The sequence below is a fragment of the Centruroides vittatus genome, unplaced genomic scaffold (genome assembly GCF_030686945.1).
Source record: "Centruroides vittatus isolate TY-2023 unplaced genomic scaffold, ASM3068694v2 contig_3103, whole genome shotgun sequence".
Taxonomy (NCBI): domain Eukaryota; kingdom Metazoa; phylum Arthropoda; class Arachnida; order Scorpiones; family Buthidae; genus Centruroides; species Centruroides vittatus.
Genome location: NW_027121999.1, coordinates 354606 through 368245, shown reverse-complemented (window position 1 = coordinate 368245; position 13640 = coordinate 354606). Strand labels below are relative to the sequence as shown.

General features: G+C 30.0%; 1 protein-coding gene across 1 annotated transcript; it reads left to right on the top strand.

Annotated features, from left to right (window-relative positions):
* The first annotated feature begins 1667 nt into the window (after window positions 1–1667).
* Window positions 1668–9133, top strand: LOC136973175 (platelet glycoprotein V-like). Its single transcript, XM_067267872.1, has 3 exons — window positions 1668–1729; window positions 5560–6478; window positions 6548–9133. The coding sequence occupies exons 2-3, from the start codon at window positions 5635–5637 to the stop codon at window positions 7372–7374; spliced, it is 1671 nt and encodes a 556-aa protein (XP_067123973.1). The 5' UTR covers window positions 1668–1729; window positions 5560–5634; the 3' UTR covers window positions 7375–9133.
* The last annotated feature ends 4507 nt before the right edge of the window (window positions 9134–13640 follow it).

Genomic DNA, 13640 nt, shown 5'->3' with positions numbered 1-13640 from the left:
CGGCTAACAGTCCAAAACATGTCCTGGTGGCGTCGACAAAAAAAAAAAAAAAGATATCTTCTTGCAGGTCAACATCAGCCTCCCACATATTGTAGTATTTTCCATTATCAGAAATTTCTTCAACAACAGCTACCGTGAGAGACTAAATTCATTCCACATTAAATAAATGTTCTAAAAACTGAAACATGAGAAATAATTTCCTCGGGCTACAAAGTACCATTTGTCTTGGTTCCAAGGGTGATCATCTTAAGCAGGTCCTACTGTACTTGTATTTTCATATTAAATTTCAAATTATATGTCTGCAAAGACTTCAACTAAGTATGAGTTTATTTAACATTAACCTGGGGTGCATGCACCCTCAGGGGTGCGAGAGAGCATTTCCAAGGGTGCGAGAGAAATTTCAAAAAAATTTATTTTTTAATAGCTAATGCGCGTATGGAAATGGAGTTTGAAAAACTAGACTTAGAGTAGTTCTGGTGTAAACGGTTAGAAGCTTATCCACAACTTTAATAGAATTATTATGAATAAACAACAACAACCTAGCCATTATAATTTAAATATTGCTTTTTATGTTATATAGTAATATATATTGTAAATAAACATGGCATTTGTTTATGCAATAAATGAATTTTCTTAAATAAAAAATATACACACATTTTTTAAGGGGGGTGCAAGAGCTTATTTTCAGATTCAAGGGGGGTGCTGACCACTAAAAAAGTTAAGAACCACTGACCTAAACCAATTACTTTAGCATTGGCACATCGCGTGAGCCGATGCTAAAGTATGTAATTAGTTCGATTTTGTTCAGTAATAAATGAGAGCTTTTCGATTGAGATTTGTAATTCGAATAATTCTTACTGGTGCGCTGCGTGCCATTTAATCGTATGGTTTTCATAGTTATACTTAAACTCTTTTTATTTTCACATCTCTTTGATCTTTAACTACAAAGAAATTTTAAAACATCAATTCCCTCCTTCAATAATTTAGTTCCTATAATTCTTCTATAGAATTACGGTCTTTATCTTGGATTGGATTGATGAAAGGCAAGTGCGACACATATGTGATTTCCAAGGAGTGCTTCCAGAGAGGACATTCTCTGAGAAAATGGCTTCTATTTAGGTTTACGAGGTTAACTACAAAAGATAACCCTCCGGAAAAAGCTACCCGTCCAGCTAGTTGATCAGGCGCAAAGGCCAGGTAAAGCCAGTGATTAATGGCTCTACCCTGGTAGGTATCCATCTCTACCCTATCGTCCCTATTGCGGGCCTGGCCGAACCCATAATAAGGTTTGTTTTGTCGGCTCTCATATTAATATCCACAAAGTGAAGATAATCAAAAATGAACGAGAGATACGTGTACGTTTTTATTATCTGAAATTCACATTCTAAATCCTGGTAAGTGCAAATTTCTCATAAAATAATAAGAAAAATAAGTTTTTATGAAATTTACAGGTCGACATTTTTAATTCGGTTCCTTAATTACTTTTTTTCCCCGATTCGCCGATGATTATGCATTCTGATAATGACCTCATTCTGCGCTGAATTTTAATGGATATTAATATTAATAATAAAAATTCGTGATAATTGCACGCACTCAGCAATTTACTTTATAAATTTTTATAACTCGTTAACAAGATTTTATTCATCCATTTACTCTTAATTAAGCTAATTTAACAGCAGGGGGCGTCGAGGAAAAAATGATCGAATTGAAGACGTAATTGTCGTTTGAGGTAGGTGTTTTATTTATTTATTTTTTCCGTTCGTTCGGATAAAATTACTATAAATCATATTAATTTACGCAAGTATATCAAGCCAAATTATATTTCTGTATCTTTTACTTTGCATAAATTACACTTTAGTAACGATTAAAAATATTAAATATATGCAAATGAGGATAATTTACATATATTTAATATAAACAGCTGAAGTAAGTAGCTTATTAAATAAATAAACCGTGAAACCTGTTTATATAACTCTTCGGTAGTAATAAATTGGTTAAACAGAAGCGTAGCGCGTGCGACTAGCGTGAAGCTATCGCAAGCGCCATGCGAAAAATCTTATTGATAAAGGTTATTACGTCAAGGACTTTGTCTGATTTGATAATATCAAAACGTATATTTTACAGAAAGATATGTGAACATCATTTAAAATTCATTTCTAAATTTCAAACTTTTGAATTTTTCTTTAATTCAATACATAATATACATAGATATATATGTAAGACAGACAGCCAGACACACACACTATCAAATGAGTGTAACATATACATAAGATATATATGTTACATGTTTTTATGAATGTAACACACACAGTTTGTCTGAAAAGGGTAAGTGTAAAATCAAATACTTGCAATCACTGGACATATTGACAGGTGTTTGTTTTCTGCTTTTTACAGCAAAATTGCTGTTTCTAAAGCTGAAATTTTGAATGTTGTTATAATCCATGTAGACATGAGTCAGCTTGAGCTGGAAGGGTCAAATGAAAGGGATGGAGCTGATCTCTTTTCATTGTTTTTTTACTCAACTAAATGATTGCCTTAAACAATTGGGCTGTAAATCTACTGTTATTAATGATTAGATACCAAATTGCCTGGGGCAAATCCTGACCAAAATTTTTGGGCAGGCTGAAAGTTACAAGAATAAGAGACCTATCTCTAGCACTAAACAATAGGCAGAAACGTTATTTGGTGTGAATGAAATAGTATGGACTATTGTAAAGCCCAAATACGTCTCACTAACCTCATATAGCTTTGCAGGTAAAAAAGGTTTTTACATGCAAAGCTATATGAGGTTAGTGAGACGTATTTGTATTATCGCTTTGTTCATTGGATGGAGTTGATCATAAAGCCCATTATATTTACACATGAAATATAATTATAATAATGAAAAAGTATTAAAAAATTTATGATGATGATTCAAATTTTGTAGGCCCTTGACACTGGGGGCCCAGGGCTTAAGCCTTATTAATCTCTATGTAGATCCGCCCCTGTACACAACACATGTATCCAATTAATTATATTTAACAATATAGATAACTTTTTTAATGTGGTAAATAATACCTTTAGTCAATATTTGGCAAATTACTTATTTAGATTGGTTAAAATTCATATAATTTAAGTTAGATTTGTATTAGCTAATTACGTGTGAATACTAAATAATTCAGTCTTGTTTTATGTATCTTTTAAATTAAATGTTGTACTCTTTTGTATAATGCTGCTCAAATTGGTCTAGAAATTGTTTATGAATTGCAATGAGATTTTACTTAAAATTTTGTAATTTTGTAGATTATTTTTTAATAAAACTGTTTAAAAATGTAGTATTTTATTACTTTTAAGCACTGATCGTCAGGAGTTGAACTGTCCCAGGAAATTACTTGAAAATGGCCCAGAGATCTGTTTTTTTCAAAATGATTAGAACTATTTGGTTATTCAATTTTTCTTAGTAATTCAGTCTAAAAATTAAAATAAATAGAAAAAATAAATAAATTTGAACATCATTTTCTGAGCTTTATAATTATTTTATTTAATTTCACAAAATATACTGATGTGCAAGGGATTGAAATGGAAAAAAACTGGTCTGTGAACACAGTTTGAGAAGTGCTACTGCAGACAGATAAAGAAATACCTGCATATCCTTTGCATATCCTTTATATATTCTTGACTGCATTGCATTTTCTTTCATGAATAATGATTGGAAATTATACATTAAAAATTATTTCTACAATTAAAAGTAATAATTCATTTGTTTCCTGATTACACAAAAATGCTTTATGTACTGAAAACATCTATGCTAAATGTTTTGTTAGATTTTCCATTGTCAGTTTAAATTCTAGTTGTTTTTATTTGGAGTAAAACTGAATTGAAGTTTTTCTATTTGTTTGAAAATTAAACATTTTTTAATATTTTTATTTATATTTAATTTAAAATATAATAATTTATTAAGAAACAGCTTTTTCTTTTTTTGTTGAAAAATCAATATGTCCACCAAGGAAACATACTTATGTTCAGTCTTTCATACAGAGTATTATTTAGATTTATTTGTGTATTTTGAGTAATATCATTAATAAATCATATATATATATATATATATATAATTTAACTCTATATATATATATATATATATATATAGAGTTAAATTATATATATATATAGATTATATAGATTTATTAATATATATATATATAGAGAGAGAGCTAAATTACTATATTTTTCTAATATACAGGAAAACCTCAAATGTTGGAGACCTCTCTAATCTTAACACTTTGGATCTTCACTCCAGGTGTCTAACTTAATGAGGTTTTACTATAATTTATTTTTAATGTATGTAAAATAAAAATTATTTTAATTTAAAACAAATACAATTACTTAATTTTTTTTGTTGTTTGTACTTCACTCTGCAGGCACTAAGAGGACCATTTTAATCATACTTTTGTTTGTTCAGAGTTGTAGTCCAGAACAATCTGGTTGTGAAGCTTGTCATCCATTAGAAATTAACATCTGTGAGTGGAAAGGGTTGTTATCAGGACTAAAAGACACAGCAGACCAAGAGACAGGTTGCTGCATTTGTTTTATCTTTGTTTGAAAATTACAATGAAGATATTTGTATTTTGGTATTAATTTATTTGCACTCTTTTCACCCCAGCACAAAGTTTTTTCCTTGTGGGATAGTGCTTGATAGTAGGCAGGCTATATCATCTTTAGTAATATTATTATTAATCTCTATCTTGTGTATCTGCAGAATGTAAGTCTACATATCCTCAAAACTGTTGCATGTTGCAGGACATTAAGAGCAGTCTGAAATCATAACATCCATCATCTTGGTCACATGGCAGTGGAGACTCACTGCTCCAGCAAGAAGGATTAGTCTATACAAGCTAGACCAGATCATTTACACATAATATCATTGATTCCTTCTCTGAACACTGTGGAATGTCCCAAATTTCAACCCTAAACAGAATGACTAGTCTCCAGGTGAATTGGTCAAATAGTCTTCTACTTTGAATGCACCCAATAAGGGCTGTCAAGTGGTGAGAGATGGAGCTCAAAGTATGTGGTACAGATCATTCGTGGAGAATTTCTGGAGTCCTTTTTCCATCCAGATTTGATCTCGGATTCCTCAGAGCAAGAGACTAACATCTTAACAATCTCAGACATCTGGCCACCAAATTATTTACTATTATAAATGACAAAATTAATTTTGACCAGTACATCAGAAATATTCATCATCTTGTCAGGTTTGAATTTTTTTTGATAGCCAGATGGTTGAAGTGATAAAGGAACTAGCCTTTATCACATCATTCTGGTGAACCCAAGTTAAATCCTGGTTGGATTTTCAAAAATTTTCATGAGTATAATCTGAATATATTTCCTGGCTTCCTTCATTCTGGTCTTGGTCTTGGCTGAATTTACAGTAAGAAAAAGATCCTCTTAGTGCCCACAAAGCAGGGAGTTAAAAACATGTAACTTTATAATGAAAAGATCTAAACTTCATAAATTAAAATGTGTTATTTCAAATATATAATTTAAAAATGATTTTTAAATTTATGTATTTTTTTTTTACAGATGGATGAAGATATTGCTTTATAGCTTTTACAACTTAAAGGTGTTAATCAACCAAGCTTTATTATTGTTTTAATCATGAAATATCTCATAAAAGTAATCATTTTTATTCATTCTTGGATTCTTGTTTTTACTAGCCAATGCCTTAATATGTATCGATCTGACTGTGAAAATTTCAGGTTAGAAGCTTGTCCTTGTACCATATCGACAGATATAAATGAACACAATTGCATAGCTCTCTTGAATTGTGTACATTCTAATAGAGAAACCTTTCAAGCTGTTCTAAATTCATTTACTCTAAAAAATAAACAAAATATCAATAAATTACTACTAATTAATGCAACTGTTAGCTTCAGTAATTTTTCTGAATTGACAAGAAGTGATACAGATCACTTAAGTAATGCGAAACATTTAAAGTTTTCTCATGATGGCATTGAAAGGATTTCTGCTGATACTTTCTTAATGCTTAAAGAACTTGTAAGTTTAGATTTGTCAAATAATAAAATATCCGATCTTCCGGAAAATGTTTTTAGCAGCTTAATCTATCTCAGATTATTGAATTTATCACATAACGTAATTCACACGCTCAGGTCGAATATTTTTAAAAATTTGACGAGTTTGATTAGTCTCGATCTTTCGGAAAATAACTTGACGGAGATTCCCGAAGATTTGTTCTCTTGGATGCCCTTGGTGTCCTTGTCACTTTCCAAAAACAAAATTACTAGTTTCCCTAAAAAGATTTTTGTAAATTTGAAACATTTGCATGAATTAGATTTGTCATACAACAATTTGATGGAATTGTCACCGCAGTGGCTTCGGCCTTTGACAAATCTTCAGGCAATATCCATTGCTTACAACAAGCTTACGACAATTAGAAAAGAAGTCTTCGAAAATGATAAATTAAACAAGATAAATTTAATTGGTGAGTTTGTCTGAAATACTTGACGATAATTTTTATCGGACATTATTGAAATTCTGTTGTTATTTTTAGGTAATCTGTGGAATTGCAACGAAAATATGTATTGGTTGTATTTGTTTATCGAAGAGAACAAGGGAAAATTTGAAGACTTAAGTTCGGTATTGTGTCAGGAATCAAAGTATGGTTTAAATGAAACAATTATGAATATTTTGGAAATAGTTCATCTTGAAAAGCAAATTAACAATACTGAATTATGTAATTTTTGTAATTGCTCATTAAACCAGGATAGAAGATTTGTAGCAGTTGACTGTAGCAACAGGAACTTGACGGCGTTACCCGAATTGCTTCCGATAAAAACTCGGCAAGTGGCTCTCAATAATAATCAAATTACATCACTAACAATAAAAGATTCTGCTTCCCACTGGGAATACGTAAGATTTTTATATTTAAGTAATAACCACATTTCATCATTGCTTTCTTTACAAGATTTTAAATTTCACAAGAATCTTATTGAACTCAATCTTAGTAATAATAAATTAAAAGAAGTTCCCATCTATCTACTCGATAAACTTACTAAATTAGAAATCTCCTTGGGAGGAAATCCGTGGAAGTGTGACTGTAACACGGTTAGGTTTAAAACTTGGTTGCAGGATAATTATCAGATGGTGGTAGATATCGGAGACATACGTTGTGCACCCGGAGATTTATCTCATTCAAATTCTGTAATCTACTATTTGCAGAAGTCAGATCTATGCCCGCAGGAACGATTTATAGATTATTTGGATATTCTAAATGTTGTTATGGGCATTCTTATTGTCGTAATTATATCAAAAGTTACTTATGATTATTGGCGACAGAAACGAACAGGTAAACTTCCAAGGTTTTTCAGTTTAAATTGATTAGAACTTTGTTAATATTTTTGTTTTTGACTTAAAAATGCTACTGTGCATTTAAAATATAATTTTGTACAGCACCCATTTAAGTTTTGTTATTAAAAATTATGACAAAACATTGCAGTGAAGAATACTGTAGCAAATTTTTTTGATTGCTACTGAATTTTATTATTGTTTTTAATTTTTATGTACAAATTGTTAAGGAAAGTGATTTGTGCCATTTTTATTCATTTCAAATATATAACACAAATTGAAATGCAAAGTTAACTTGTTAAGTCAGTAGAAAAAAATCAATATTTTAATTGGTACATCCCAAAAAACATCATGAAAAAATTTTTTCTAATCATGTTATATTATACTCTGAATGGACTTTACATTTTGTATCTTGTATGCTTAATTCATACTTTATGAGAATGGAAATGAGAAGAGAAGCAAGTATCTTGTCTGTTTCTATTGTTCCCTTCTCAAGAATGTTCATACTTTGAAACGATGAAATAAAATGTGCAAGTGCTTCCAATGCTCATCGTTGCGCTACTTTAAAGCACTTGTCATAAAAGCATATACTGTATTTTATGGCATATAAGAAGTGATCTTTGACCAAATAAGGCAAAAGATTCCCTGTGTCTTGTGTGAAATGTGATCTCTGATAAGCTAATGAATTACCCTACATTTAGGAAGAGAGTCTCTAGTAGGTTATAGGTAACTTCTACCTAGCCCAATTCCTGGATAAAAATATTGCTGTTTAATTAAACTTGTTACCTGAATACTTTTTCCTAAATACTCTGTGCTAAATGGGAATGTGTCTTATATGCCATAATGTACAGTACCTATTTTCCTTTCCTAAAGCATTTGTAAAATGTTTTATTAGAAACACACATTTTTCAAAAACAAAGTGAATTTTACAAACACAAAAGGAAACTAGGGAAGATAGTCTGAAGTACATTTTTGATATATAAATTTTAAATTAATACAGGGTCCATGAGAAAATGGATGGTTACAAATAGACATTATTAACTTTAGAATATTTATTCAAGATTTCCACATACAAGATTTCAAACAACATAGTTTGCTGTTTATGTTTTGAAGATGATATCACTCCAGTAATTGATGCACACTCACACACTTCATTTTTGAAGTATAATTATTTTGTGAACAAAGCATGTGGTATGTGAAGATTGTCTACAAAATACTGGAAGTTTTAAGGCAAAAATTTGTCACATAGTTAACAACATACCCAAGAATACATTGCACTACTTTAGGCACAACATACTTTGAAAATGAAGTGTGTCTCAATGGAACTCACTGGAGTGATGTCAACTTCAAAACACAAATAGCAAACTATGTTGTTTGAAATCATGTATACAAAAACTTCTTTATAAGTATTCAAAATTTAATAACTATTTATGATCACCTGTTTTACCTCCAGACCTCGTATTCCAATTTTGAAGCTTAATAAGTCACTCAAAATATACAAATAGTGTATAAAAGTATCAATTAACATTTCTTGGTTACTTTGATTAAAAGCACAAAGAATAGTTGGAATATTTTACTATTTAGTACGTTAAGAGAAATGCATGGAGTATAGCAAACTAAACTGACTTAGTGTCTCTTTCTCTCAAATCTTTGTGGTAGTACTTTATTCAAATCAAACTTGAATGAAATCTGTCAAAACTTGAGGATTCTACATTTTACGTCACATTAACTGAAAGAAATGAGATTTTATATAATCATTAAAATTAAACCGAACGACCGAGTTTCTCACAAGATTGTAAAACTTGGATTTAGTTCCAAATCTGTCTTGATGTCAAAATCATTTTAAATACATATTGTTATAATTTCTATATATAATGAGTTTACATAATCTATAATGTAGATTCTATATTCATCAAACTGTGTTGTGAAATGATGTTATAGTAGTTCAAATGATTATGTATATGTATAAAATGGTTATTTTTACATCATATTTTAATAATATAAAGATTTTGGAATCTTTAATCCACTGTTTAAAGCAAGAAGTATAGGTACTTAATGTTTAATAATCTTAATGTTATGTTATTGTTTATATACTGTTGTTATTTTAATGAAAGATTACAAAGTCTTGTAAATATTGTTATACAAGAAAAACATTTCTATATTTGTATGAGTAATGTGTAAGATATTAAATGATGAAACATTTGTAATGTTTTTAATTGTTATATAAAGATCATGTCTAAACAAATTCAAATCTTGTTCATTTTTACTTTCCCAGTTCTGTTGAGCCATTCACAAGTCAAATTGATTAAAAAAATTCAAAATGTGGAGTTATATCAAGTGCTTTGATGCTAAAATTTATTTGTAACTTTTTATATTCGTAAGAAGTTTCCCTAATAATAAGAATCAATACCACTTAATGACAAAATTTTATTGGCCGTCGAAAAACTTTTATTTCAGAAGCCAATCTAATTAACTCCATACTAATGTAAATCCGCCAGTGCACACTGCGATTGCGCAGTGTGCGCTGACCAGTGCCTTGTAGATAACTAAATTATTTAATGTTATCTCATCACAAAAAGTAAGTAAAAGAAATTAGTTACAGTCCAACTGCCACAGAAGTACACTTGAGGAATATTGAACAATTGTTTTAATTTTGGTGGCAATTGTTTTTAGAAAAAAAAGTTACATTGTTATGTCAAGATGGATGAATCTAAAACGGAGGAAGGTTTCAGAGGATTAGGGAAGAACTTTAATTACACCAATTCTCGTTGCACATGATTAATAGGAGGAATGAAATAATTTTTTTCATTCCTCCTATTAATCATGATTTTTATAAAATTTCAAGAATAAATCGACAGAATGGGACCTCAAATATAAGCTGACGAAGAAATCATTTACGTTGCCAAATAATCAATTTAAGCAAAACCATTGTAACAGTAACAGAACAGTTATTATTCACTTTTGTGAAAAATCTTTAATAAAAAAATTACAGTAATGACATTTCTCTATAATAATAAACACTGTGTGAAAACTGACTGAACTGCACGTTACTATGTTTTTCACTTGACAAATTGATTAACTCAGTCGATCACACCAAAATCGTAACAATAATGATTATAGCATATCTATGCTATTTTATACAAAAGGTAAAAAGTACATCTACAATGTTTATTTGAATTTCTTTTTTTAAAATTTCTTTTAAAATTCAATGTATTTTAATATTTGGACTCGAGACACCTCGAAACATTGAGAAATACAAAAAATTTGGGAATTTTTTCTGTATTTATGAATATTAGTGTGTGGGGGGAGCTTGATTTTGTTCACCCTAATTGAAGCTTAACAATTCCTCTGCTTCTTGTGAAAAATTTCTGAAATTTTTAGAGGTTTGTGTATTAGGGGGATTGATGCTATTAAATTTTGGTGGTTAAAGGTTGACAGAGTGGGGAAATAAAGGGGGTCATGTTGAGGACAACAATTTCAAGTGGGGTCGGACTTCATGATTTTACTTGTTAACATTTACAATTTTTTATAAAATCTGTCTCTACCCTTAAAATTAAGCTTTTTACCACTGTAATAATTAATTAAAAATATAAAAAGTTTTCAATAATAAAATATAACATGCCTGTTATATTTTATTATTAAACAGGCAATAATTACAATAACAGACAAATAATTACATATTTATTAAACTGCCTGTTTAAACATTAAGCATTAAATGTTGGGGGGGAAAGTTAAGCAACTCATTGCCAGATTTTTTTTCCGTGCATTTGATTAAATCCCAAGGAAGATTTTTGTTCTGGATTTTACTTTCTCGGCTGTTATGTATATACAACACGGAGAATGTTTACCAATATTTAATTATAAATACCAATTAAATTAATTAATTAAATTCTGGGAACAATACATTCAATAATTTTTCTGCTTTTATTTGCACTAACGTACTTTGGTTTTATATATACTTTTAGTTCTAATATAAGCAGAAAATTTGCGGAATATATTTGTCTTGGAGTTGCACGTTCAAAAATAATTAAATCAAAACGTTTACAAGATGATAATTTTTGGTCCTCAATTTTTAAAAGTTTGCTTTTTGTAGGAAGCAAAAATTAGAAAATTGTGGGAGCAGGTATTTTCCAAGAGTGGTTCAATGTTAGTTATGCTAGATTGTCAGTTAATGCAGATTTGATGAAACAAAAGCATAACCTGTGAGAAGTAATGCAAAGAGTTTGGCAATGCTGTAAGTACCATATATACTAGAGGATTGGACAGCAATAATAGAAAAGGGAGTGTGAAGAGTTTATGAGATCTTTCACTTATTCGTCAACCATGTTACTAGACTCATTTATATTTATTTCTTCCATAATTATGAAATGCAATACTTAGTCAACTGTTCAATATAATCTAGATCTAATCTTAATTGTCTGAAAAGATTGTTTGAAAAAATTACTCAGTTCTTTGGGTGTATCAGTTCTTACAGCAGTGTTTCTCAACCTGGGGGTTGCGATACAATAATGAAATTATTTTATGAGAAAAAATCATTTATTATAAACTTATAAACATTTTACTTACAATAAGTACACATGTAAAGAAAAGAAATTAATGTGATGGTTGCATTTGTTTACATTTATAATTACAGTCAAAATTCAATTAGTAATAGTAAGGCTTACTGTTATTATTCCTTTGGGTGGGTTGCGATATTAATTTTATTTATATTTACTATTTGGGGGTCGTAGAGCTAAGAAGGTTGAGAATCGCTGTCTTACAGACTTTTAAGCACTTACAACTTCTTTTGTAGTCCTTAAATGTCCTTAATTTTTAAGGGGAGTGGGAACCATGTTATTTAATGTTATCATCTTTACTTATCAGAATTTCTTTATTTAATGTTAACAGAAAACAAAACCAAATAAAATTGTTTTTAATTAGGGATGATTTGTAGTGTACAAAAAATTTACTTGTACAAATGTTTTATAACAAATGGCATACCCTTAATGAATGAATGAATGAATACATAGTATGACCAAAACAATAAGATTGGATGAGATGAACCATCCAATTGGAATTTCACTCTCGTTGCACTCGTTTACCAGCACAAAATTTTCAAATCATATTGGTCGGGTCTTGTTATATCAAGTATTTCGTCTCGCAGAATTAGAAGATAGCTTGTATCAAATTCTCGTAGATAGTTATCTTAGAAATCATATTATATTTATATTACTTATATATCTAATTGTAATGAATTACTGTATTTATATTTGAATTAAAATGTTTTAGGTTAAATGTTAGAAGTCTGAATGGAAAGGAAGTAGATCTGGCTGAAGAGTTAGAAAAGTATAATGTAAAAGTACAAATGGCAGGTATCACTGAAACTAAGAAAATTAAAGTTGGAGAGACAAGCCTAAACAATAAATATAAGTTGATCTACTCAGGGTATGATGCTCAAAGCAAGGAGGGTGTAGCCATAGCATTTACATCTGCTATGGAAGATAATCTTATAGAATGGGAAGTGCACTCTAGCAGAGTCATCTGGGCAAAATTTAAAATAGTAATAGTAGGATAATGAGATTTATCTGTGCCTATGGATCTACTGAAGGTTCAAAGAAGGAAGATGTAGAAGAATTTTATGACCTGGGATCAGCAGTAGAGACAAATACTAATAAAAAATAGTACTAGCTGGAGATGTTAACAGTAGAGTGGAAAATGACAACTACATCTACGGCAGCATTTTAACTAAGTTTAGTGAGAAAGAAAAACCTAATGACAATGGCAAAAGACGGCTCGAGTTTTGTCACTCACTAATAATGGCTAATGATGGCGAACCTTTTTGAGTCCGCGTGCCATATTGTAAGCATACTTAGCTTTAAAGATGTTAATGTGTGCCAATGTCTTAGACTTCAAATAATGATATTTAAAGAAATTAAACAAATATGCTTTAATTCGAATAAATGTAAAAATTCTGATTGAAAAAAAAGATGATCAGGTGATAAACAGAAAGGATGATTGAAAAAGACAGAAATCATATGATACTTTACATGCCAGATGATTTCTCTTACTTGTCACTTTGGGCACGACGTGCCATAGGTTCGCCTAGTTCTTTTTTTTTTTTTTTTTTTTAAATTTTTGAAATTTCTCTCACACCCCGAGGGTGCACGCATCCCAGGTTAAGAATCACTGCTCTAAATTATTTAAAGATTGCTGGAGGTCCTCAGGTTTATTGCTTAGTAGGACAATATTAGATTATAAAGCTAATAGGTTGCTAATAGGTAAAACAACTAAACTGTGTGTAAAGACAGTTAAAGAAAGAT